Source organism: Rhamphochromis longiceps, linkage group LG15, assembly GCF_057381845.1.
Source record: "Rhamphochromis longiceps isolate RC_006_pf linkage group LG15, R_longiceps_female_GT1.1, whole genome shotgun sequence".
Classification (NCBI taxonomy): Eukaryota; Metazoa; Chordata; class Actinopteri; order Cichliformes; family Cichlidae; genus Rhamphochromis; species Rhamphochromis longiceps.
The window spans coordinates 1,124,304-1,151,122 of NC_140571.1; the positions used below are offsets into that span (position 1 = coordinate 1,124,304).

The 26,819-nt window shown below is 44.2% G+C and overlaps 1 protein-coding gene across 6 annotated transcripts in view; it reads right to left on the minus strand.

Moving 5' to 3' along the window:
• fam49a (family with sequence similarity 49 member A) overlaps positions 1-26,257 on the minus strand; it is a 32,065-nt gene extending 5,808 nt beyond the window's left edge. For 3 of the 6 annotated variants that reach the window (XM_085381129.1, XM_085381126.1, XM_085381130.1), the window contains exons 1-2: positions 1,590-1,944; positions 143-264 (exon numbers count right to left, since the gene is read on the minus strand). In XM_085381129.1, the coding sequence (XP_085237255.1) occupies positions 143-264; positions 1,590-1,662 (195 nt within the window). In that variant the 5' untranslated portion in view covers positions 1,663-1,944. The other 3 variants (XM_085381127.1, XM_085381131.1, XM_085381128.1) reach the window with 2 other exon arrangements.
• Between the last annotated feature and the right edge of the window lie 562 nt (positions 26,258-26,819).

Consider the following 26,819-nt stretch of genomic DNA (forward strand, 5'->3'; position numbering starts at 1 on the left):
TTGCATCAGTCCGACATCGTAACTCGCTCACACGGTTTGGGAGTTAGTGACGGGACAGCTGCCATGTTTGGCATTACGGAACGAATCCAGAGATTTCCACTCAGGATTCTTCGCCATGCCGTGTCTCTGCGCTTCTCCTTACATCTCTGATCTCCTGGCCAGCCCCTTTGTACGACTGCAGGCCACCCAGGATGCTCTCAGACTCCTGGAGGACTGAATTCACCTGGTTCCACACCTCACGCTCTCCGTCTGTCGGCTGTGCATCTAAACACAAACATATATCAGAACACAAGCCAACAAATGACACTCTTGTATAATTACAGACAAACGTCAGTGGATTTTTTCCATATTGATGTGAAACCGTGTTAGTTAATGAAAGCTAGCACCGAGTGCAGGAAACGAGCATGCTCGCTGAACGCGTTCGCTGCTAGAACGGAACTCGCCGTTCGTTTGAAATGGGAAACCCGACAAAACAAAAACGTTCAGCAGCACGACTCGAGTGAGGGACATCACTTCAGACAATACAACTGAGCTCTTTTACAGTCAAACCAAAAACTGCCTTTAATGGTTTTAACTGCAAAAAGCCAAATCACTGCAGTGAAAAGCACTAAACTGGCTCCATCGTCTTCCAGCACCTCGGACCGAATGCACGCGGCAGCCTCGAGCTTCAAACGAGGCCACATTTACGCCAATAACACACAAACGTATCTGAATATGGCAGCTCACATTAAGGCAGATATTTTGAATATTTGACTGTAAAAGATGAGAGATGGGCAGAGTGTGTGTGGGGGTCAAAGGTCAGTGTGCCTGCACAGGGTCATCCAAAGCGTGCCGTAGCTTGTACGTGCTCGAGCGACAGCCGTGACTGACTGAAACAAATATCAGGTCTAAGGTACGTACGAGCTCACCGGCTCTTAGTCTCCTGCTGCATGCATATTTATGACACCATGACCCCTGCTTCTTCATCTCAGCTCTGGCAGCTCAGTTGTAAAAACGTGTGAGGTAATGCAAACTCTCCAAGCCTAGCCAGACCCGTCTAAGACTCAGAATAGAGAGCTGGTTATCATGACCACAGAGAGTCTAAATATAGAGCAGCGCTGACATTAAAACGCTGTCTGCGCTGCTTTGCATTTCAAAAACCTTCCACTCCTATCATTTCCTCTCTGCTGAATAAACAAAGCCTGGGGTTGGCTACAGCGTGCGAGCTGCTGAAATGCCACTGTGGAGGCGTAGTGTGTGTGTGTGTGTGTAAACATTATGTTTACATTATGTCACATTTGGGTGCATGAAATGTATCACAAACACAAAGAGGTGCATGCGGACGAGTTAGTAAAAGCAGACGGCAAAGGTCAAGGGTCAGATCCATTCCTCTTCTGCTTGGCACACAAAGAAAAGAGTTCCTATTCTAAAGCAGGGCTGAAATTAATCATGAATTTTAATAACATTAGAAATTCAATGGAGGAAGGTTCACAGCGGCTGAACAGTCTGACCCCTGACCAGCCGGAGCGGCTACAGAGAGGCTAAAGGGACGACTGGTTGAGGGGAAAGGAGAGCGTGGGAGCAAGAGGACAGGCAGAAGCTGCGCTCACTTTCAAAATCAAGGAAAAAGTTTGGCCCCTGTTCAAACTCTGTGCACGTGAGCACTTTTAATAGATTCCCCATTTGGTTTCTGCAAGAGAGAGAAAGGAGAAAGAAAGGAGGAAGAGCATGTGTGATGTTAAAGAGCCACCGAAAAAAGGGAGAAAAGAAAGTTGTTTGATTAGCGACGGGCGATCAGAGGCGATGCTGCGGGAGGTCGCGACCGAGCCAAGAGGGGGGCGAGGAAAAAAGAGGAGAGAATAAGAGGACGCCTTCACAGTTTGGTCATTGAGAGCAGAGGCTGACGGAGAGAGAAGAAAGAGCAGAGCAGGCTACACCTCCTTCTCCATCCAGCTTTTGTCCCACTGCCCCGCCACACTTACTTTCAAAGTCCAGGAAAAAGTGTGGATAGTTCTCTATTTCCCTTGTTAGGACTTTTAGCAGGTTACCCATTCCAGCAAACCTGATGGTTAAAAAGAGTCGTCACCATAACAGATAGCAGTACATACAGTTTCACAAAAACACGTTCAGTGTGGCTGATTTCAGACCAGGAGCTGGATATTAAATGATGCTGCCTTACAGCAGCGCCCTGAAGACCAACCAGGCCTTTTAATTAACTACCTGCAGTGAAAACTTTCTAAACAGACAAAACTATCAATCAAAAGTTTACAAAATAAAATCAAATATTTGCTCTTAGTCAAGTTCTTTTTGTTTTTAATGCCCTTTCTCTTCTTCTTCCTGATTGGCTGCCCCTCGCAAACAAAAGATTCAAATACAAGGTGGGTGGAGTCAGCTAAGCTTAAAGTCTGCGCTCTTGGCTCACGTATACGCCGACTTCATTGCTTGAAGGTTTGGCTATGTTTACTGTACCATGCGCAGGGTGGGAAAAACTTATTGTCCTTTTATTTTCTAAATTGAATCCTTGCTGCCGACCTTTCCGTCCATCATCCCTTTGACAGAAATGAAACCAACCACGCACCAAGCTTTGATAGCTGATCTGAAAATGCAGACCTTTCTTTTGGATTCAGGCGTCTCTGAAATCAGCCAAATGCAGAGTCCTAAATTACAGTTACACTCTATAAAGCTTTTATTGGAGGCAAAGGGCAGCAATTTCCTGGGAAAAGTCTCCCTCCCCCAGCTATGACGGGTGGTCACAAACTCTGTAATCACAGTGGGCCTAAACCTACAGCAGCATAACGTCAGGAACGCACAGAGATGCAGATAGGAACAGTGTAACCCTGTTTATTTTTAAAAAACTGAATTAGCTGCTGCAAAAATGATTTTAAAGTCTGTGTTAGTATATTTGGCACACTTGCATTTTTACACAGTAAAGATAAACACGAGTCTTCTTTTCTCACACATTAACAGCCAGCTTCCCTCGACTTAAGCCAGAGAGTGAAGTGGCAACAATAGAGACTCTGTGCAGCAGCGTGCACATGATAGTCACACTGCATTTCTCTGCACAGCCTCCAGCAAGCTGTCCGCTATTTTTCAACGCTGCACATCCTGCGCTCGTCATAAATTCAGATATAACTGTGTGCATAATAACAGGCTGCATACTGTTCCTACAGCCTTTGATTGGGAGGAAATTATATACCTTAAAAACGCATCAGATTATTAAATTCATGCAGAGCAGTCAGACTCGGGGTTGCACCAGCAGGGGGCAGTGTTGACGTATGCCTACATTCACTAACTACTGTGACGTGTCATGCTGGTACATGTGCTGCTGTGCAAGCCTTATTTGTTCAGGGCAGACTCTAACCTGTGGCTACGAGTCCGCAGCTGCTTCATCTGCAGCAAGACTCCACCTCCCCACCCCTCAGGTACCATTAAAACTGACAGCTGACTTTAAGACTGCGAAGAGTACTTTTCCCCTCTGAGATAAAACGGTCCAGTCAAGTACATTTGTGGTTGTTTTCATTTTGTGTGCACTGGGAATAAAAGATGATCAAACATTTAAGAAACAACCACGTGGTCTAAAGTCGTCATGCATCACTGTGATCGGTACCTCTCTGAAGACTTTGCACTACGAGTCGCTTCAGTTCCTTGGCTCAAAGCTGAGCCTACCGCACATGTTTGGGGATTTGACCTGTTGCTGCATCTCCCTGACATTCTGCAGCACCTGGCTGCCACACTGTTACACGCTCTCGTGCACTGTTACACGCTCTCCTTCCTAAACTACACCAGCTCACTTTTAACGGCCTACAGAGAGCGATTCATGCATGTGCACCTACTCACACAGCCAGTCAATCACTTTATCTACAGTACAGCTATAATAAAGGTGACCTCATTTAAAGTTTTATTCTATTGTATTAAAAGTTGAATACAACATCTGGCACATGTATAGTTTTTTTAAACTGTACAAAAACAGGAGAATTATTGGACTTTGTGTTCAATTAAGTAAATATGAGATGATAAAAAACCAGCACACACTGTAGGCGTGAAACCAGTCAAATATCGCTCTCATGATGTCACTGATCTTCTCTGACGATCTGAACGAAACCCAATCAGCGTCCTTTAATGACGCATCTAAATGGGATGTGAGCGCGTCACCATTTTATGTTTATGGACTGAATTACACCAGCGAGTGGCAGGTTGCACAACAAAGAGCACGTCTGGGTAATGTTTACTGTCAGATCATTAGGTACAGTTATGGCAGAGGTTGTGTCTCTTAGTTCGAGCTGTTTGGTAACACCTGGTACTACAGGTAGGCCAGTAATACACCAACAGTAGTGTCTGTGCGAGCGTCTTGTTTCACTCGAGACACAAGTGGGAAGAGGGTGGGGGGAGGGGGCTCACAGGTCGAATGTTTACAGCGTGTTTACAGAAATCGTGTTTGGGCCTGTGACGATGCTAGCATTAGCTTCCTAGCTCCCTCCTAGCTAGCTCCCGTTGCCCACAGATGGTGTAAAAGGGTGAGCCGCAGACTGCAGGTCAGAAAATGAAGCCAGTGTGGAGGAAGCTTAAACATGAACTCCATCTGAAGGCTGCTGTCGAGAGCTGAGGTTGAGATGATGGACGTTTATGGTTTTCTGTGTTGACCTTTAAACACCTTTCCAAGAATTGATGGGCTCGGTCACACGTTGTGGGTCACATTAAATAAACAAACAAGTCTATTTTGTAAATATTAATCATACTACGTTTTAAAATGAATGATCATCGGTGGCACGAGAGCACACACCCAACAGCTAAGGACTTGTGGTTGACAAGTAGTCCACCAGCCGGTGAGTACGTGGTTTCACACCCATCTTTACTCATCACATCCTTTTTTTTTTTTTTTGCACAACCAAGATGGCGGCGATGGTGGAAACGCTCAGACGCGCGATCGACACCCTGACAAGATGCAGGATCTAAAACTCCACCAGCCATCCTTTAAATACAGTCTATGAGAGGTGTGAGGTATTAACGTGCACATCAGCACGCTTCTTATTACAGTCTGCGCTTCAGGTAACATTACATTCATTTGGTGTTTTGAGCTACTGGAATCAAACTTTGATATAACCGCGACTCCTTTATGTTCCACTTGTTTTAATAAAGGCGGTTTTGTTGTGTTCTTCCTCTTTCAGTGGCAGTTATCGAGTATCTGTGGAAACTCGTGTGAAGAGACGACTCAGTGAAGAATACGCTGAGAGTGGAACTAGAAATCATGAAGTGAGTTCGAGATTAAAGCGGTTTCCCTAAAAGAGAGAAGAAATTAAAAATGCAATTTGTTGAACATAATCTGCATGTCTAAATGGTGAAGCCTGTTGTTCTGTGAGTAGATCTTTTGTGTTAACACATGAGCTACCTTTGTGCTACACGTGCTGCTCTCAGAGACCAAAACTCTGCTGCTCTAATCTCAATTTAAGCATTGCTGCTGCAGTCTGTGCTGCCATCTCAAGGCTATTTAAGCTTTGTAATTAAAGCTAATTCTATGCACTTAAAGCACCAAAATGAGTTCTCTGGTTAAACGACCTCCTCTGCCATCTGGGGAGTCCCAACCAACACGTGCTCAGAAGGAAAATCCTGATCGGAGCAAACTGGCAACACAAATTATTTGTAGAGTTGGAGCTTTATTCTTTCAAATAAAAAAATGACAGATAAAATAAAAATACTGACAGATATTTCATGGCAGTCTCAAAAACGTACTTTAAACCTACCATGAGCTCACTGGTGATTTTTTCCTTTTTAGATGAATAAATAAATTCAGGCAACAAGTTCAACCCTCAAAAACACAAAAATAAAAAAAGGGAAGTTCCCACTGACAGATGCTACACTCAATTATGAAATTACACAGAGGTGTTTAAAGGAGGCACTGACCCTTTTCAATTTTTCTCTTCTAACTTTGTTCATTGCAAAGTTGCACAGATACCTTTGGAAAACCTGAACGTCCTCCTCAGATCCTGTAACTACCAAACGAAGGTTTGGCTGTAAAGCCCAGAGAACGAGGAGCTTTCTGAGGCTTAACACAACAACCGCGGGCTGATCCCAGCTACCTAAGATCATCTAAACCACAGTGTTGCTGCTGGCTGACGTGTCTTAGCGGCAGCTTGGAGTGCCGACTGTACGAACATGAAGCATGCTGTGGTCATGAGTGATGTACCTTCTCTGGTGGAGGACGTCAGGCTGCGGTTTATATCATCCGCTTTCTTTGTGTCTCTGTAACAACAAGAAAGGGAAAAAAGGACTTAGAGAAAATGACACGACTAATACCAGCGAGGGAAACGCACAGTTCCTCATTAAAAATGCACGTGCAGGTGTGTGTCACTGCGTGCACGTCGCACACCTGCCGACTGAACGGGCAGAGGATCAGCTTTCCACATCAACCAACAAAATAACTCTTTTCTGCTGATGCACACGAGCCTTCAGACAAATACAATCCTCCAGCATCACAAAACACACCTCTGAATTATTCAACACTGAAATCGACACCGCGTCTGTCATATCCAAAGAAAAGCAGCCGATTAGCCCGTCTGCAGGTTACTGAGGTACTGAACATCCTGTGCCGTGCTGCGGCTGCACAATGCTCCAATTCTCTTTAAGGTGGGAGCAGCAAATAAACAGATGGTGCTGTCAACTAGCACAGCGTCCAACCAAAAGAAAAGACCAGGATCACCTGGAGCTCAGCGTTCATCTGTGAGAGCTGAGAGCGAATTGTTCCACATTTGAACCTAATATTTGTCACGGCTGTTTCTAAATGTGTACTTTTAAATTATGGCGAGGCCTGACTGGAGAGAATTATGCAGCAGCAGTAAAGCTGCGCTGTGGACGGTTACTACATCTTACTACATTTCCTGTTGTGCTTGAAATGTTTGTTTTACGGCCCCACGTGGCTCATCCTGGTCTGACCGGCTGCTTGTGGACTGCTAATCTAGGCAGGAGCAAATATTCATGTGTAAATAATACCCCAGTGTTTGTGTGCAAAGAACTAGAACCTTATTTTTACCTTAATTTAATAATTGCTTAAAAGGGATCAGTTAGGCTTTTTTTATTCTTGAAGTTCATTGGAGCAGCTGTGCAGCTCGAGTCAGTTTAATATCATCCCACGACTGTTCGACGTTTTTCTGATGTGGTTTCACTGCGTTCATCACGCGATGACCTCCAGCTCCAGCTAGCACTCTGCAGGCGAGGGCGAAGTCGCTGGGACGAGAACTGGAACCTCAGAGCATTCAGGGCCATTATTATTGGACGATCATAAGAATTAGTCACTGTACAAATGACACAGTGGGCATCATAAGTTACAGCCTTCACGTGCACACACGCACTAATAAGCTCATGCACGTTTATATGGCAGCGAGGTAATGAACATATAATACATGCATCATGCAAATACTTCCACAGACACCCAAATGTTGGGCTTCTCAAACACTTTTTGTTCAACATAACACTTTTTTGCAGACAATTCATCTATTGCAGAGGTTTGTTGATACAAACGCCACGTTTGTTCTTAGCATCTGATTTTCTGATGATCCGCTAACCCATTAACTTACATAATGTAGACATGTTACCAACTGTCACTGAAACCTTCGCCTGCACTGACTCTGCTTCATCCTCTGTGGAACCTGCACAGCAACAGTGCTGAGAGAAGGGATGCTGCGGATGATTGGGTGGGTGGATGGATGGATGGGTGGGTGCCTCCAGAGACACGAGATGCTCTCCTCGTAAGGGCAGAAAGTGCAACTGTTCCCTGCGGTTGGACACGTGAATGGTCTTTAGATATAATATCACACCCACTTTATACATCAAACTTCCTTCTTTTTCTGCACTTCAGCTTCTTTGAAGTCCTCCTTCCTCTTTGCCCCATGTGTCCGTTTCATTCCCTTTTCCTTCTCTGCTTCTGCTTTCAGTCAGGCAGGATTTCCCCATTTGTGCCCAACTTATCTACACAATGAAATCAAGCACGTTTGCAAAAGTCAGCCAGTACGCACTGCACTAGAATGAAAATAAACGAATTAATAAAATATGCAGCATCAACACTTCACACTTATGCCATTCATACCAGTGTGCAAACCAACAATCTTAAACTACCAGCACATTTATCACAGCACTCAGAGCTGAGCGCCGGTTTATTAGTAAGTCAATAAATCTGTCAATCATCCCGGCAGGTGGTGCAGTCAAACAGTGTGCAGGGAGATGCATGCAGACTTTTCAAAAATAAACATGTTTTTCAGGAAACATCAATCAAGAGCTAGAATGGAATTTTCCAGTGACCTCAGAGGAATAACATGCACAGTAACACACGGGCCGCTGCTGTCCCAAGGTAAGTTACCGAAGGGGGAAAACCAAAACATCTGAGCGCAGTAATGTTGATTTTATCCAACAGATCTGCTGTTAAGAGCACGAAGGTATGAGTGAGGAATGAGATAAGTGAGACAAACTGGTGGAGGAAGCAGGAAGAGAAAAAGGAGAGACTGGCGCAAAGAAACCAAAGCTGTGAGACACAAGCCAAGCAGCCTGCTTATTGCTGCACTAGAAAAGACAATTAATTAGTTTGCTATGAATCGCATTTAAAAAATCGATACTGATGGTCAACGCATCGATGCTTTATGAGGCATCGTTGTGTTTGCTGAGACTCTGGATGTTTAAGCCTGAGAGCAAAATGCTTCCAGAAAGTTCTGTTTGTATTGTAAAACCTCTGCTGAGGGACCTACGTCGCGCCCCTCATACAATAACACTTAGTTTCAGTTCAGTCTTAGTGTTTCTAACAAAAGAAGCTAAAACCAAAAAACCACAAAGAAATTTAAGAAACTGAGGATCACATACAGGGAACATCCTTCCACATGGTTATGAGAGTGATGCAGAAAATGACAGCGCCATTAGTGCTAATGGTTTTACGTGATCTAACATTAAGGTGCATTTTAAATTTAGGCTGCACGCTGGTGTCCAGCTGGACTTGTTTGGTGTGTTGATTCCCAGGACTCATCATCAGCTGTCACTTCAAGTCAGAACACAGGACAGCAAACATCAAAATGATGATTCTAACAAAGTAGCAGCAAAGTCATGAACACGCAGTCGGATTAGTCATCCACACAAACTCCAGTGACTGTAACTTACTGATCATAAAGTCTGCCCATGCTGATCATGTGGCAGCCGTCATCGTTAAGGGAGGTTCGATAAGAACGTGGATTACGCTCATTTCTAACAAACAAGAGGCGAGTGCCACAACACGTCACCTTCCCAGAGTTTATCATCTTATACAGAGGCTCAGTGAGGGTCTTCAGTACGCCTACTGTATAATAACTGAAATAAGTGGTTTTACCTCCATTCCTTCGTCCCCACAAACAAGACAGCAGGTGGGTGGGGTCTGTGCACCTGAGATGACCCTATAAGACAGGGGCGGGGAACTCCAGGCGTCAGAGGCCGGTGACCTGCAGGTTTTAGATCTCACCCTGGGTCAGCACACCTGAATCACATGATGAGGTCATTCCCAGGTCTCTGGAGAACTTCAAGACATGTTGAGGAGGTCATTTAGCCGTTTAAATCAGCTGACACATCTAAAACCTGCAGGACACCGGGACCCTCGAGGCCTGGGGTTGGACACCCCTGCTACAAGAGAGCCCCCCCCCCCTTCTGACATCACACAGCGCAAAGATTAGCAAAAAAGTGCCGTTGTTTTACATCCACAAAGGGGTGGGTGGTAGTACTCGTCTCTGTCAAATATTAATAAGCAAACAAACAAAACAACAACAACAACAAGCAATTATTGAATGACGTGCTTCATCTCTCGAGTGCAGATGTTTTTCCCCTCAGCTTACATGACACTGTCGAAAGAATTGAAGAAATCTGACGTGTCTGAAGAGCAATCGGGGAGTAGAAACGAGCAAAGTCACCCTCCTGCTCTTATGTGAGCTTCATGTACAGACAAGTGCTGGCACCCTCCCTGCATGGACTGGAAAAAACAAACATAAACATGTTAACAGTCTCTTTGTGTGGACAACCACACGTGTGCCTGCATGGGCTCGTCTCACAACCATCCGTTTCCATGGTGACAGCAGAGAAGTGCGTTAAAATAAGAACGACGGACAGCCTGGAGGGGACAGACAGACATGTGGACACGCTTTGTTCTATAAAGGCTACCGGTCAGAAAAAGCGAAGGTGTGTGATGACAGCAGCTGTCACTAACGATGCGAATCTCTGCCAAGAAGGCTGCTTAAAACGGGAGAGCGGCAGTCTGCAGACACATGACGAGAGGAGGGATCACCGGAGAGGGAAGGGTGGATGTAAACAAAAACATGTGAAGAAACAGATTATCATTATCATGACGGCGCCTCAGCGTCGCTGAAGTGGAGCAAACAAAGATTCCTCTTAAAGAGCACAGATCCGTCTGTCTGTGTAACCCTCATAAAACAAGTGCATGCTGGGAAAAAGCAGAGCTACAGACGTCTTTGCTGTTTTCACGTATACAGCATAGAAAGGAATACTGAGAGGCTCCGTCAACGTTTACACAGGAAAACAAAAGACTGCATATCCCACAGTTCACTGGGTTAAACTGACCATAACAGCAGATAAGTCCTTATCAGCTGTGTTTTCACAGTGTGGCCAGCAGTAGATAACCGCTGACCACCCAATAAATCTGCAAACACATAATCTAATGCAAATTTGTCTAACAGCAGTTTCCAAACAAGTGTAAAAAGCTGAAGCCTGTGTAAACACGTCATATCTTGGACTTTATTTATTCAAATTTTAGCGTCTACCTTTGTAAGATAAAAGTCATCTGTTAAAGACATTTTATGCTATTATTCAAATGGAAATGATGTTTCGCTTCCTCCACAGCTGTGATTTACAGCAGGCACCAGGACCTGTTGTTTAGTCATAAGTATACGGACATGTTAAAAGACTCACAAACCCAATCACAGGAAGCTGCACTGACACCACAACTGACTCTCCAAGTAACTCTTTTCTGAGTAACACAGAAAATGTCAGATACGAGTACAAATAGAACATTTGCTTTTCTTTTTTTACCTCTGAAGTGTAGAGATGGAAACGATCAGGATGTCCCGTCTCCTTTGTGCCCAAATCATGTTCTTGCCCCGAGGCAGCAGAGGCGATGACCCACTTTGGATCAAAACCTTTTGTCTCCTCGCTGCGACGTTGACATTTTCAACAATCAGCACATTTACACGTAGTACTGTCATCACTGAGTGCAGACAGCTGGATGAACAATATAACCAGCATCACTTGTATTTTCTCAGTTAACAACTGCAAACAGTAACGTTTCCCTAAATGAAGACTGCACAGTGAAGCAGGTTCACACATTTTTTATTATTACTCCTGTTTTCTGAGTACTTGGTGATGCTTCTCTCGTGAGTCTCTCATCCTGCAGACGAACTTCAGCTTGACTGACAGCAGCCCCTGAAGCAGGCCTCCACCTGCCGTAGGTTCTGGTTAGAGCAGATCTCCAGCTCAGAGCAGAAGGACCATCACTGACAGCTGGAGTCTGAGTGCGTCTGACCAGAGGATCAGATCCTCTCTTGGGAAGCAGAATGATATTGAGACGACCACCACAGCCAAAAAAAAAGCTGGGTTAAAGATAAGGTACTAAGGCTCGCTGTGTGGGTGGGGCCGGACCTTCATTACCCCACCTGGTGATGTTTTGTGAGCACAAACAGGCATGAAATCCAAAATGGCGTGACAGGAGTGAACCAGTAAATCAATTATTTACATGACTGAGCATCATATCCACCACTGGAAAAGCACATTTCCAGCATCACTCCAGGTCACGCAACAAGAGTCGGTGTGCAAATCTGTGAGTAAGCACAAGTCCCACGTGAGACCACGTCGGAAACACGTTTTCCAACCAGGTGATAAATGAAATGCACGTACACGTGTGATAGATGACACAGCAGGCTAAGTTCATGATGTGGAGAGGATGGACGTTCTCTCAGGGTTCAAACAAAGTTCAACGGGCTGGAAGACTACAGCCCTCCCATGAGTAAATGAGTACGTGTGTGTCTGTCTGGAGCGTCTTGCGTCCTTTCTGCATGGCAACAGCCTATGAAAGGGTCACGAATCAGAACGGTGAGCTCTGCCACTGCGGACCTGATTTTGTTCTTTTCCACATTAACTCCATGTTTGTTAGAAACTCACTGGCCTTTGATACCAACTCACCTTCAAAACAGTACAATTAAAAAATGTATTTAGAAATATGTAATTATACATGTTTATAAAAAGCCCCACAGGAGACAGTTTGCATTCACACTAATGCAAACGAGGCCTTTCATTCATCGAGTGCTAACTGTTACACAGGAAACATGTCAGTCTGCTCGGTATGACAGAAAAACCTCAAGTGACGGAGCAGGTGCTGAAGCGTGTGGGAACTGTCTGCAGTTCCTTTGTTCTCATGCACAATTGTTCTGTTTCTTCAAATCACTTCATAACTGAATAATCAGATCAGCACAACATCTACCAACACAATCAGCATGGTTAGCATGCAGCGGTGAGTGCTAACATTATAGACTGATGGTTATTATACGTACAAGTAATATGTGGGGGAGGAGGAAGTGCTGTACTGATGCTGGAAACGGCTCGCTGAACCTGCTCTGCACTCTGTGGAATGTGGTTCCCGTTTGATTCGTCACAGGCTCGTGAGCCGACGACGTTAAACGGGGGAAATATTTTCCTGCACATTAAATGGTGACGCTGGTAAAACATAGAACCTGGAACATCAGCACAGGCTGATAAGATGATCTTCACGTTAAGTAAAAAGAATAAATGGATAAATAAAAATATTTCTAAAAAGCTTGTGGTGCTGTTCAAATAATTCCCAGATGAAGGAAAATGAGCAGCAGCCAAACGCTCGTACACTCTGGCTACGTCTGGGAGATTATCTGCAAGCCGCTCTGGCAAGGAATCAGCCACAGAGCTCTTGTAAGACAACGCAATAAATATCTGTTGAAAAGAAACTTTCCTCTGAATATTGTCTCGATTTGAGCGAACGATGCAGCACGAGACACGTTTTAGGAAAATCTGCCCAAAGTGCTGTTACAGATCAAGAACGAACACATAATAATAAAATAAACACAATAATCCCTTTCCATTATTTTCAGTAGCATGAGGTATTAATTATTATAAATAACCACATCATTACAAATTTATAGCCTAACAAAGTCCAATTAGAAGCTACATTGAAACACATGACAGGGCTGCATGACACGTTAAAGTCTTGGTACTGGTCCTAGAACAGTTTTATTTATACAGCGCCAAATCACAACAGCAGTCGCCTCAAGGACCTTTATACTGTAAGGCCGACCCTACAATAATACATACAGAGAAAAACCCACCAATCATATGACCCCCTATGAGCAGCACTTTGGCGACAGTGGGAAGGAAAAACTCCCTTTTAACAGGAAGAAACCTCCAGCAGAACCAGGCTCAGGGAGGGGCGGGGCCATCTGCCGTGATTGGTTGTACATATACAACTAAACTTAAGCGAATAGCTTGTGAAAGCACACAAAAGTAAAACCAAAAATAGACAGTGAGTCCTCGGGTATGCTTGCCCACTTGTAAGCACATTAAAGACCAGTTAACCATTTACAAAACAACAGAGCAGTTTCAAGTTTACAATAACCATCCAGACAAACGCTTTCAACCAATGATTGGCCAATTATCTGTAGCGATTAATGATTATATTGATTCTTCACAAAAAAGAAGTTTTAGCACCAGTTTAATTAACTGACTGTTATTATAACGAGTTCCCAGGAAACCTGCCCGCTGTGGATCGAGAGCTGTGACACCTGAACCGTCTTTTGGAAACCTGGAAAGAAACAGCATCGTGCCAGTTACGACACGGACGTGCCCATTTTTCTTGGCCTGCGTGTGCCCAACCTGTGTGTTCGTGTGCGATTGGCTGGCGCGGCTGCAAGGAAACAAATATTTTAAGTTTAAAAGGTTTCTGTGCCAAAGCCAGCTCTGCGAAGTAAACCGTTTCCTCTCTGTATAAACCACAGGAAACCAAAATCAACACCAATGCCCCGAAATAACTTGTGTTTAGGAATCTCTAGGAAAATGTCTGACAAGCATAAACCAGTTGTTTAACTGGTGTCTGTCACTACCAGCGTAATCCAAAGTGGTTTTAGAGTAACGACATCTTTTGCTCTGCGCCCCGTCCTTCTCGAGCAGCATTCACTACAAAGCTGGCACCGAGTGTCAGCACAGCACACAAACAACAGAAACTGGGGGCTCAACACTAAGAATAGTTCATAGTTCAGTCTGAAGCTCAGTTTGTCGCTACCTCTTTAGAGCAGCAAAGAAAAAACCATAACAGTCCCAATGCCTACTGTATGCTTTTAGGCTGTGTGCTGTCTGACAGTAGGATCAGTACACAACAATGATTAAATGTTACCCACACTGATGTACAGTATGAACTTAAGTAATGAGCCCTTTTGGGGGGGAGGGGGTCACTAAGTGGCATATGGTCAAAAACTGCTCAAGTTAAGCCCATTAACTGTAGCTCCTCCAAAATAAAAGCACATTCGAACACACCAGCTTGGCTCTCTGCATCCATTTTTTAAATCCCTCGGCTGTTTTGACTGGCGAGGAAAACAGGCCTTCAAACTGGGTTAGGGGAGCTGTGTCTCCCTCAGGCGCCCTTTGCTGGAGCAAATGTGACAGCGGGGCATTTTGGAGGGGGTTGAGCTCAGCTCAAGGGGAGGTTGGCTGAGTTTTGCCCTAATATGGACATGGGCTGGGGGGTGGGGGTGCTGTTGGGAGGGAGGCAGGCAGGCAGGGAAGAGGGTGGGCTGGGTGGAGAAGGGGAAACCTGCCTAGCACCACCACAATGGCAGCCTTGCTCTTTATCCTCCCCTCTCACAGCCTGCTTCACAATCCAGCACAGGGTTCAACTGTTTTGCTCTGCTAACCACACTCTGGAGGCTCTCTGCACACTGAAGAACTCTTCAGCAGCCGGGAGTCAGGCATCGAGCACAGTTCACTTTTGAGTACTTGTGCTGCTCTTTGAAAGGCTCTCACTCAGAAACAGTACATCTCATATCTGACAAACGGCTACGCGCTCCAGCTCGCTGTCACCGGAGCACAGAGCTGAGCCTCCTCAGCGGCTGCTCTTGGCTCTGTATGCCCTCTGGTTCAGCCAGCTGGGTCATTTTACACTCGCTCCATACAAACTCACCACTATCCCTCCTCTAACATCTGCAGGCAGATGAAGAGAGACGAAGATAATAAACAGACAAAAAAGTCACAGTGACCGTTATTCTGTTCGGTGAGTAGGAGGGGTGACGGGGGGAGGGGTGTCTGCGGACATAGTAAACATCTCAGAGAGGCCTCTGTCAGTGCTGAGAGTGGGATAGATGGAGGGAGAGACTGCCAAGGCGTTTAAGAGTGCATGAGGAGAACAATAAACGGAGGAAAAGACTCGAAGAAAACGAGCAAGTGGGAAAGCAGAAGCAGGAGGCTGGTATTCGGAGAGCAGGGGGAGGCAGAGTCGCTGGCTGCTAGCAGCTAGTGCTGCGTAGCGCGGGACTCCAGGCGTAAAAATTCCTCCTACGTTTCTGTTCAATGCCACTTCTGTTCTGCCCAGCCCTGCTTGTCAACAGCAATGTAGATACAAAGGGAACCATGTCTGTGTGTGAAACCAGCGCTAGCAAATATGAATGTGAATGCATCAAGCTAACTTCCTCAACACATGCCCTTTCTCTGAGAGCTACAGAGGCAGCAAGGTTGTCTTAACATACTCAGATAGATGTGCTACTGCCACAGACTGCCTTGAAGCAATGACATCAGTAGACTGTGACTTGATGATACTTCAGATACTCCAGATAAAGAAGTTCTTATTCTAAGAGAGGGAAAAACTTTTTGACAGCTGGATAAGGAGACTGACACCTGTGTCTGTCAGGTAAATATGAAAACAAGACAGCCACAAAACAAAAACCAAACAATCGGCCTTCGAGGACTTATCAAGATCATCCAAATATGCAGGTTGTTTATTTATTCTAGAGATTCTTCTGAATGCTCCTGTGGTTGCAAAAGAGATCTGCCACCTTCATCTACAGGGAGTGCAGAATTATTAGGCAAATGAGTATTTTGTCCACATCATCCTCTTCATGCATGTTGTCTTACTCCAAGCTGTATAGCATAGGTGTCAAACTCTGGCCCGCGGGCCAAATTTGGCCCGCAGCCTAATTACATTTGGCCCGCGAAGCCGTGCCAAATGACTATTAGAGCTGGCCTACTGGTATTATACAGCTAATATATATATTGTTTAGGATTAAGCTTTGCTTGTTCCATATTCAGTTTTTCAGCAAAACGTGTTTGAGTCCATAAGAAAAGATTCATTCTCATATCTGGAGGAAGATTTTTTTTTCCAATAAATATTAATGTTAGCCCGCGACTTTGTTCCAGTTTTGAATTTTGGCCCACTGTGTATTTGAGTTTGACACCCCTGCTGTATAGGCTTGAAAGCCTACTGTCAATTAAGCATATTAGGTGATGTGCATCTCTGTAATGAGAAGGGGTGTGGTCTAATGACATCAACACCCTATATCAGGTGTGCATAATTATTAGGCAACGTCCTTTCCTTTGGCAAAATGGGTCAAAAGAAGGACTTGACAGGCTCAGAAAAGTCAAAAATAGTGAGATATCTTGCAGAGGGATGCAGCAGTCTCAAAATTGCAAAGCTTCTGAAGCGTGATCATCGAACAATCAAGCGTTTCATTCAAAATAGTCAACAGGGTCGCAAGAAGCGTGTGGAAAAACCAAGGTGCAAAATAAGTGCCCATGAACTGAGAAAAGTCAAGCGTGCAGCTGCCAAGATGCCACTTGCCACCAGTTTGGCCATATTTCAGAGCTGCAACATCACTGGAGTGCCCAAAAGCACAAGGTGTGCAATACTCAGAGACATGGCCAAGGTAAGAAAGGCTGAAAGACGACCACCACTGAACAAGACACACAAGCTGAAACGTCAAGACTGGGCCAAGAAATATCTCAAGACTGGTTTTTCTAAGGTTTTATGGACTGATGAAATGAGAGTGAGTCTTGATGGGCCAGATGGATGGGCCCGTGGCTGGATTGGTAAAGGGCAGAGAGCTCCAGTCCGACTCAGACGCCAGCAAGGTGGAGGTGGAGTACTGGTTTGGGCTGGTATCATCAAAGATGAGCTTGTGGGGCCTTTTCGGGTTGAGGATGGAGTCAAGCTCAACTCCCAGTCCTACTGCCAGTTTCTGGAAGACACCTTCTTCAAGCAGTGGTACAGGAAGAAGTCTGCATCCTTCAAGAAAAACATGATTTTCATGCAGGACAATGCTCCATCACACGCGTCCAAGTACTCCACAGCGTGGCTGCAAGAAAGGGTATAAAAGAAGAAAAACTAATGACATGGCCTCCTTGTTCACCTGAGCTGAACCCCATTGAGAACCTGTGGTCCATCATCAAATGTGAGATTTACAAGGAGGGAAAACAGTACACCTCTCTGAACAGTGTCTGGGAGGCTGTGGTTGCTGCTGCACGCAATGTTGATGGTGAACAGATCAAAACACTGACAGAATCCATGGATGGCAGACTTTTGAGGGTCCTTGCAAAGAAAGGTGGCTATATTGGTCGCTGTTTTGTTTTTGAATGTCAGAAATGTATATTTGTGAATGTGGAGATGTTATATTGGTTTCACTGGTAAAAATAAATCATTGAAATGGGTATATATTTGTTTTTTGTGAAGTTGCCTAATAATTATGCACAGTAATAGTCACCTGCACACACAGATATCCCCCTAAAATAGCTCAAACTAAAAACAAACTAAAAACTACTTCCAAAAACATTCAGCTTTGATATTAATGAGTTTTTTGGGTTCATTGAGAACATGGTTGTTGTTCAATAATAACATTATTCCTCAGAAATACAGCTTGCCTAATAATTCTGCACTCCCTGTATGACCACACAGATGAAGGTGGCTGAGTAATTAACGTAATTAACACACGATTGCTAAACAAAACTAATTTTACCACAAAGGTTAGCTAGCATATGGTTAGCGTCACTGCAGGTATCATATGGATGCAGGCACTTCTCTGAGAGCTATGTTACATTCACTGAAGCATTACATTAACAGACTTGCCTTAAGGTCATGACATCAGTAGACATGCAGATACTTCAGACAAGTCAAGCAAACATGCATTCAAAGGAGACAGGGTCAGGGAAAACAGCTTGATAAGGAGACTCGCAATCCGTCAGTTACATATGAAAACAGGACACTTTTAATTAGCATTAAAAAACAATGCAATATCCACATCAATCTGTTTCACATGCTGGTCAAACACAGCCTTTTGCTCATTTCTGTATTTGCTCTCTACCAGTGAGGCCCGGCAGCCAGTGCTTCTTTCCCCTTCATCACTCCAATAACATATTTTTCTTCTTATTAACTCTTTGCATTTTCAGTACACCCACAGATGAGATTGCTGTTCACAGCTTAGAGAAACGCTTTCAAAGTAAGTTCTGTAAAAACAGAGCGAGGTGCTGCTTATGAAAACGAACCTATTTAAGGCTTTCCATAAACACTGCTGTGAGGGCCGGTGTCATTGCGTCAAAGCGTTCTGCGAGGACACTTGCAGCTCCCTGGTCTGCTGGCCTGACCCAGGCACACCACGGGGCAGCCATTGTTGCTGCTACAGCAATCTCACATTGATTTATTCTCAAGAAATAAATATAGGTCTTTCCTCTGTATCTTACTTACACGCTGTTACGGCCCAAACTGCTTCTGTGTGTGTGCACAGTGTAAATCCAGGGTTTCTCATTGATCTAGATCATAAAGTACTGAAAGGTCATTTTTGTATAAATATTTTAAATGATCAACTTTCCCCTTTACAATATTCTGTAATGGAAATTTCTGCTCAAGAAAATCAAAAGTGGTCGAAATGAGCAGTTAAGACTTGGGAAACATATTGTTCACAGCGCATCAATCATTAGTGATGCATCACACACAGCAAATGAAATGATGATAATAGCTGTTTATTGTGGTTTGGCAGGGCTGCAGTACGTCACAGAAAGTCGATTTTTTCCTGTAACACCCTCTGTCGGGAATTCAAAGTAATTACAAAATCAAATTATCAAGATTAATAATCAACATTAATCATCACAATCCCAACATACAGTAATCGGGGTCAGAGTTTAAGCCTGCAGCCCCCCCCCCCCCAAGCTGCTGCTGGTTAGATCTCGCCCACTAGTTTTACAACCTTCACTGTAAAGCACGACAGCCACCCATTCCCGCCCTCACACACTTTTAGCTTGTCATCAGAATCAGAATCAGAATCAGAAAGGGGTTTATTGCCAAATGTTGAGCAGGTTTACAACATTAGGAAATTGCTGCGGTGCTTCAGTGCAAAACATAGTGTCATAAATAGCACTTAAATAGACATGAAAAAATAAAAGTAGGGATAAGAATTAAAAGTGCTACGTAGAAAGATATGTGCATGAGATATACATGAGAATAAGAATTAAGAGTGCTACGTGGAAAGATATATACATGAGTGCAGGTGGTGATCAGTGCCAAACATGGAATGATGCAGTGACACAGCGTAGGGTCATGTGTTAGTGGTGGGGACAGTCATATGGTTATTGTTCATGTGTCCAACAGCAGAGGGGAAGAAACTGTTCTTATGGCGAGAGGTTCTGGTGCGAATGGACCGGAGCCTCCTGCCTGAGGGGAGCAGGTCAAACAGACTGTGTCCAGGGTGAGGGTCATGAATAATAAACTCTGAGTTTCGGGGTTCCTGCTGAGATCGGTGACTGTGCACAGGCTCTGATCCTTCTCAGAGTCGTCCAAATCCAGAACAACAAGTGTTGTGGCACAGCTGGCTAATCAAAGTTATAGATATTATAAAGTCAGAAATAATGTGTTGTGTATCTGAGCAGTGAGTCCAGTTTGATTCCCAGCCGGCTGGACTGTTTGCTACCCTGACCTTGTTTCCCATGTTTCCTGTTTTTCCCCCCACTCCATCCTTCGGTTCATCTCGCTGCAGAATTATGCTTACAAAGAAAAGTGTCTTGCACCACATGGACTAGGAAGCATGACACCCCGTAGCAGAAGGCTGACAGCGTTTAGTGTTAAATGGTGATCGCCTCTACGGAACCGAACACAAATATAATTACACTTTTACACCCACGAGCAACAACATAAACACCAGTGACAACTGGATCAAATGACATTAATCACTGCACAGGCACCAGTTAATATCAGGCTGCATGTCGACAGTCAGTTATTAAAGTTTAATGTGCTAGGAGCAGGGAACATATCTATGAGAGTTTGACATTTCCAACACGGACGTTGCTGTGGGGTCTTCCACATATGCAGTGGTTATCACCAAGCCCGGCGGGAATTATGAAATTACAGTAAACTGGAGAACTTGGCAAATCCTAACGGTCTCATTTTCACCAACACTGAGGGAGCTGCTGAACAACAGCTGAGCTCAGTGAGCTGTGAAGGATAACTGATGCAAGAAGAGCAAGAAGGGCAAGGCTTGGATTATTCTTTGCTGTGGACAAGTACTCATGTCTGTTGTACTTTTATCAAGCTTGCAGTTATAGTAAGAATAAAACCTGCAGTAGTCAGTGTGATCAAGCCTACAAGGACAAAACTGTGTTAAGCTCCAGACGCTCCAAACTGTCGCCCCACTCAGGACACTGACATGTGTGACCGAGTCCACGGGAGAACGACGGACTTTCCTGACCAGCTAAACACAAACAGAAGTGTAGACTAATCGACTGCTTCAACAGTAAGTAGCTAACATGAGCAAGGCTAGCACCAGCTAGCTTCATGTTCAGTGTAGTGATTCCTGTGACTCCGTTTATTCTGACACAGCCAAACAATCCTGAGACGCAGCACTTAATCTTTGCTCATTTTCAACATTTATTACAGTCGTTAGTGTGGAGATAAGGGAGCTGCAGTCTCCAGCAGAGAGCAGGGACAGGTGGCTATAATAAAGCCCCCAGTAAACCAGTGTTGTACAACAACGACAATTAACAAGGCTTCACAAAGCAGCATCTCAGCTGCCAACAATCACAGGTGACAAAGGTTAAGCGTGTAGTTGGCTGATCCCTCACACGCCTCCCTACAACGACTGTCACCCACAGCTCAGTCTGACTCTTATCTTGTAGTTTCTGAACTGTGAGCTGCTCTTCCAAAGCGTTCCAATTTTCCACTGGCCCAGAAAAAATGATGCTTTCGGCATTTGGAACCAAGTGAACTGCCAAAGCAATTTTGTGCAAACTGTTGTAAGTAATTTGAAATAAGCACTTGTATAACGACTTGGGCTTCAGAAACATGTTAATACCAGACATAACGCAGACCTCATAAGAATGAATCTCAGGTTGGTTACAAAGTAGCAAAACCTGAACAACAACCAAAGCAACCGAAACAAACTGAAATAATTATGTAAAAAACAAACAAACCACAAAACCAACTATTGCTGTGTTATTAGGCCATGTGAGACAGTTTGTGGTTATAAAAGCGGATGAATTCAAATCATGTCATTGACTAAAAAAAGTTTCCTATTATATAGTAAACTTCAAAACAGCCAATTGGGAGTCTGCGTTCCCAGTACAACAGCACACCAAACCAAAAAATGACTACTAACAGTAACACACGAGCAGCCGAGATAAACGGAGGTGACCATCACGACCACGGCTCTGAACAACAGCGACACAGAGCAGCGAAACTGCAGCAAACAGCCAGAGAGCTGCTGTCACGCTGACAGGATGCAAGCAGAAAAAGTGAAACGTGAGTGGGAAGTGTGCAGGGTCATGAGGCAGAACGGTTGTACACACACGTATTTGCGCACACACAGACAGATAAAGACACACAGACGGGTAGTTCGGTGTAAAACAGGAACTACGGCAGGACGGCCACGGTCTAGTACACACAAATAACCAGAGTAATATAACCAGGAGGCTTAAGAACAATATTCGCGGTGAACACTAAATGTTGGAGGATTAGGCTTCAAAAACATTTTAAGCTTTTAAGAGAATAAGCTGTCCTAACAGTTAGGATTTATTTGTCTTGCTCAGCCAGACTGAGAGCCTGAAAGGCTCATTGTTTCAGTAAGCACTCAATTAAAGCTGAAATGATCACCTTAATTAACAGCAGACATTTGTTGTTGTCACTGCAGTAAAAGCACGGGTGTCATGGATAACACTGGGAACAGCTCTGGTTTATTAAGGTGTTGCAGTAGATGGAGGCAGTGTGACAGAAAGCAAACGTGCACAGAACCAGGGCCCCAAAACTGACGCAGCCAATCATACTCAGCCACCTTTGCTTTCCATACAAAGGTAGTTTTATTCTTGGACTCGAGAGCAGCTCATGGTCCTTCTTCAGCTATTGCTGGGCCTTGGTGACAACCCCCAGCTGAAGGCATTTTAGCTCACTTCCTTGAAAACAGAAGGGTGGGTGGGCCTTTGCTAATCACAGCCAGATTTTAATTAATATAAAAAAACTAAACATAAAAGCAGCAGAAGAAATTATTCTGAGCAAAACAACAAATTTTTTCCTCCGAGAACATTCTGAAAACGTCGCAGTTTTATCTGCATAGAGGAAAGAAACACGCCTTCCAGCTGTGTTTTCAGAGCGGGGTCTATTTTACTCAAACACAAAATATACTGTAGCTTAAAAAGAAAAAAAGGGGGGCTAGAAATAAAATAAAATGCAACAAAGGTTGATTTCTGTTGCACCAAACATGGCCACATGCACAGCCACATGCACAGCCACCCCCAAACATCAACTTAGATCCCAGAAAAACCCAGAATACAAATCTATTATCTGCAGACCTCTCACGCAGATGTCCACACACAACTCGCTCGTCTTGGATCAAACACGCTTTTTGTACAACTCTTGTACCCCTAAACTTATGAGGTCTCAAAATGCTGGAAAAATAAAGCATCGAGCACCTTTGAGGGGAAACACTGACACTTCAAATGATCAAGGTAAAAATGTTGCACGTCTGGATTGGACGGTAACTTTTGTTACCAAACTGCATCTAACATTCTGCACCTTTGCTGGAAATGTCTTTTTAAACAAAGTTCAAAGCTGCAGCTCATATATGAAAACAGCTACACAAACACACAGAACCTGTTAGCTGAGCATCCGAGGCTCTGGAGCCAGGGAGAAATCTGTCCTGTTTTCTCTTCCAGCCCAGATGGCAGCATTGGCTGAGTCAGCAGTGGCGGATGGTCCGCAGCAAACTGGATGACTAGCTGCTGATAACAGGAGGAGAGCTCTTAGCCAGCGTGTTCAGTCTGAATGAAATCATGACTTTAACAACTCTAACACAAATCCTTTCTTATCCTAAAAGGAAGTACATATTCAAACTATTATAACTGCCAAAAGCCCTCATGTTTGACTTCTCTAACGTACTTTATGCAAATATACTATTTCCATTCCGCACATACATCAGTAACGGCCCACATTGCTAAATGAACACAGAAAGAAGAAGCATCATTTTGCCCAAAATGTGCCATGCATAAATAAAATGTGCCAGACAGTCTGCAGAAGCTGCAGGCTGGCCTCGGCTGGCGTCGACGGTGAAATAATGACACGACAAGACTTCCCACCGCTTGCACAGCTTAAGCCTCAAGATATTGGACTTGGCAATGGTGCAGCGCTAGCAGGAAATCCTTTGGGATTTCTCATGTCGTATCACAAAGCGACTTGTGATTCATAGCTGGACTCGGGCAAACAAAAAATTGCTGCTGTGAGCAGTTTCATTTGAAGTCTGAGAGCAGCAAAAACTGCAAATACCACATTACCTTTGAAACAGCCCATGACAGGCTAACGTGGCGCTCTTCAGTAAAGCTGCTGCTTCACTCTATGAGCAGAATGGCTGCCAGGGCGGCACCAGCGGCTCCCCTGTGCAATCACAGCAGTTCACACTCAACATAAAGATAATGTTTTATCAAAACTAACATGCAAGTTTGGGCTAGCTTGACACTGACAGTTTCTGTTTTGTTGTTAAAGGAATAGGAAACAGACATCTTTAAGCATCTTTATTGTCATGTTACAAAGCATCTCACAGTGGAACGGATTAAAAAAAGTCTTCCCAAGCTGTGACGTACAGCAAGTGTTACACAGTGTTACACCATGTGCTTCCCTCAGGCAACCTGTAATGCAACAGCAGGTTGAAAAACCACAAAGTACAAATATGCCACTGTTCGACAGGGTGTGAGATACCATATCCTGTTTTTCTGTTGCAAAGAAAACCTTGAGCAGTGAGAGCGCAGAACTACGAGACTTTCAACTGATATCTGGCAGCTTTCTGACAGGACGATGGGCGAGCAGAGTGCTGGACACGCCATTCAAATTGTGCCATGCCTAATTTTTAAAGTCTGACACGTTTTTTGCTCGTGTTCTCGTTTTAGCTGGGAATGTTGGAATATGTGGAATGGTTTACAGCAACCACAGGCAAACAAATATAAACTGATACTTCAGTTACTTTAGCCACATTGTTGAAACAAAGGTAGATAGTTTCGTTCTTGTCACACCCAGTGTACAGAACACAGCATGCATCACGGGTCACTAGAACAATATGCATTCATAAGAATATTTAACAAAGGTCCTTCCCAGTAGTGCAGAGGACCTCTTATTGGACCAAAAGTCTAATAAAGTCAAACAGAACTGGCTTAAATGCTGCAGCATGTATGACTCTGCGTGTCCGAGCACATCTCCACGGTTTCAGTGTGAACACCACTACTAGTTCTGCTTGGCCATGCAAATAACATGCAAAGCATTTCAACTTCCTTCATGTGAGATCAGGTTCATTCACACCAGCTATTGTCTAACATGCAGAACTCTGAAGTGTTAACCAGCATTCCAGAAACGCTGCAATTACTCCCTGGAATACTGACTGAAACAGGACAAATCTGCTTACACATGCCCCCACCACACACACACACACACACACACACACACACACACACACACACACACACACACACACACACACACACACACACACACACACACAGTTGGGAAGTGCAGCTGTTGCTGTATGTCCTCTTGAACAAAAGAGCGCCATTTCAGTACACCAGGGCCTTGATGGGCACATTCCTCTTATTGCCTAGAAAAATTTGCATATCAAGGTGGTTTTCAAATTGAGAGATTTGAGTCAAGACAAGTCTGTCAGTCTGCCTGTGCTGCAGGCTGTGAACAAATTTGCACCCGGCTCTTGGACTATGTTTAGTTAATTCCTCTGGCAAGGCACAGCGAATCTAGATTCCACCACCTACATGGCAGCACTGCAACGGATGGAGGTACTGGGCTGAATGAACCAGGGGCGGGGGTGTGTTGTTGTTGTAATAGGAAATAATAAAGTATAGCCTGGAATAACACCCGGAGGGCCGACGCAGAGCTCCACATTGTAGATCACGTCGGGACGCACAAACAGCTACTTTTATCAGCTGCAGACTGAGGCCACAAATACATTATAACCGCCTTTCCCCCTCTGCCAGTTCAAGAGGCAGCAATCAGTCAGAAATTACAGCAGTAGAAAGGAAATCATTTAATCCAACCACCTGCCTGAGGATGAACCGGACACTGTTATCAGTCTGCAGCGGTGTCTACACAGCAGTGATTTCAGACGGAGATAGTTGTTAAACTGTTATAACTTTTCACCGAACCGGGTTCTAACATATATCTGCTATCAAAATAGAGCAAAAACAATGCGTTTCTATAAATCAACAACGGGAAAACAAGAGCAGTGTGGCTCGAATTTAACGCCTCCAGCAGTCCCGAGCTAAGTTTGTGGGCTAACCGGACCGTGAAGCTAGCACCACTAAGTAAACCTCGGAAAAGAAATCACAACATATGTGAATATCAATAGAACAAAACCGCGGGCAGATAAGACTTAGTACAACAATTACGCTACCACGTAACTCATTTCAGGAGCTAATATTAGCTAGCAAGTTGGCGCTTCCTCCGCCTGCTCCCCATTACTCCATGTGAACTCGTTTGACAGTCCCCGATTTGTACGGGTACACATTTTGGCAAGACACCAAGTAAAGTTAACCCACAGACCCCACCATCTTTGCGGCCGGCAAAACACGAATCGAAGTTGCGCAAACCTCAAAACTCACCGGTATGTCTGTCGGTGTAGGAGTCTACAGGAGCTCAGCACCGAAGCCTGGCTGTGTGCAGTACTTTCACCGACCTTGGCAGCTCTGTGTGTTCCCGGCAGCAACAGAAAACAACACTCTCATCACCCCTCCCTCTGCCAGCAGAAAAGCCATGAAGAAAGTCCGGTTTCAAGCCACGCCCACTCCCGTTTCGATTGGTCGATATTAGGGACAGTACGAGAGAAGCCAATTAAATTCACTCTTTTCTTCTTTTTAATATCCAATGATTATGCGGGAAATTATTTAGCCTCCACAGTGCCTGGCAGAGCTTTTCTGTCTCAAACTGAAAGTTCACGATGAAAATATAATAAGCTTTATATGTTTTATCATTCATTAAACATAAAGGTTTATGCATTCAGGTAAGTTTAAAACAGACAAATCAGGCTACGACATAATGCGATTTGTCTGTTTTACATATTCTCAGTGTGTTGAAATGTACAGATTAAATCGTCAGCTTTTTTGATGACTCATAAGGATTTCTTGATTTATTTCACATCGATGACAGTAAACTAGGAAGAACATTAATGAGTTATTTGGCGGAAAAAAACGCACAGAGAAGGATAATAATTAAAAGTTAAATTCCAAAATAAGGCAAGTTTGAGCTCTTTTGAATTTGTAGGACTTATCTCTTGGGTTGGGAATCTATCTAAGCAAGCAATAGTTTACAA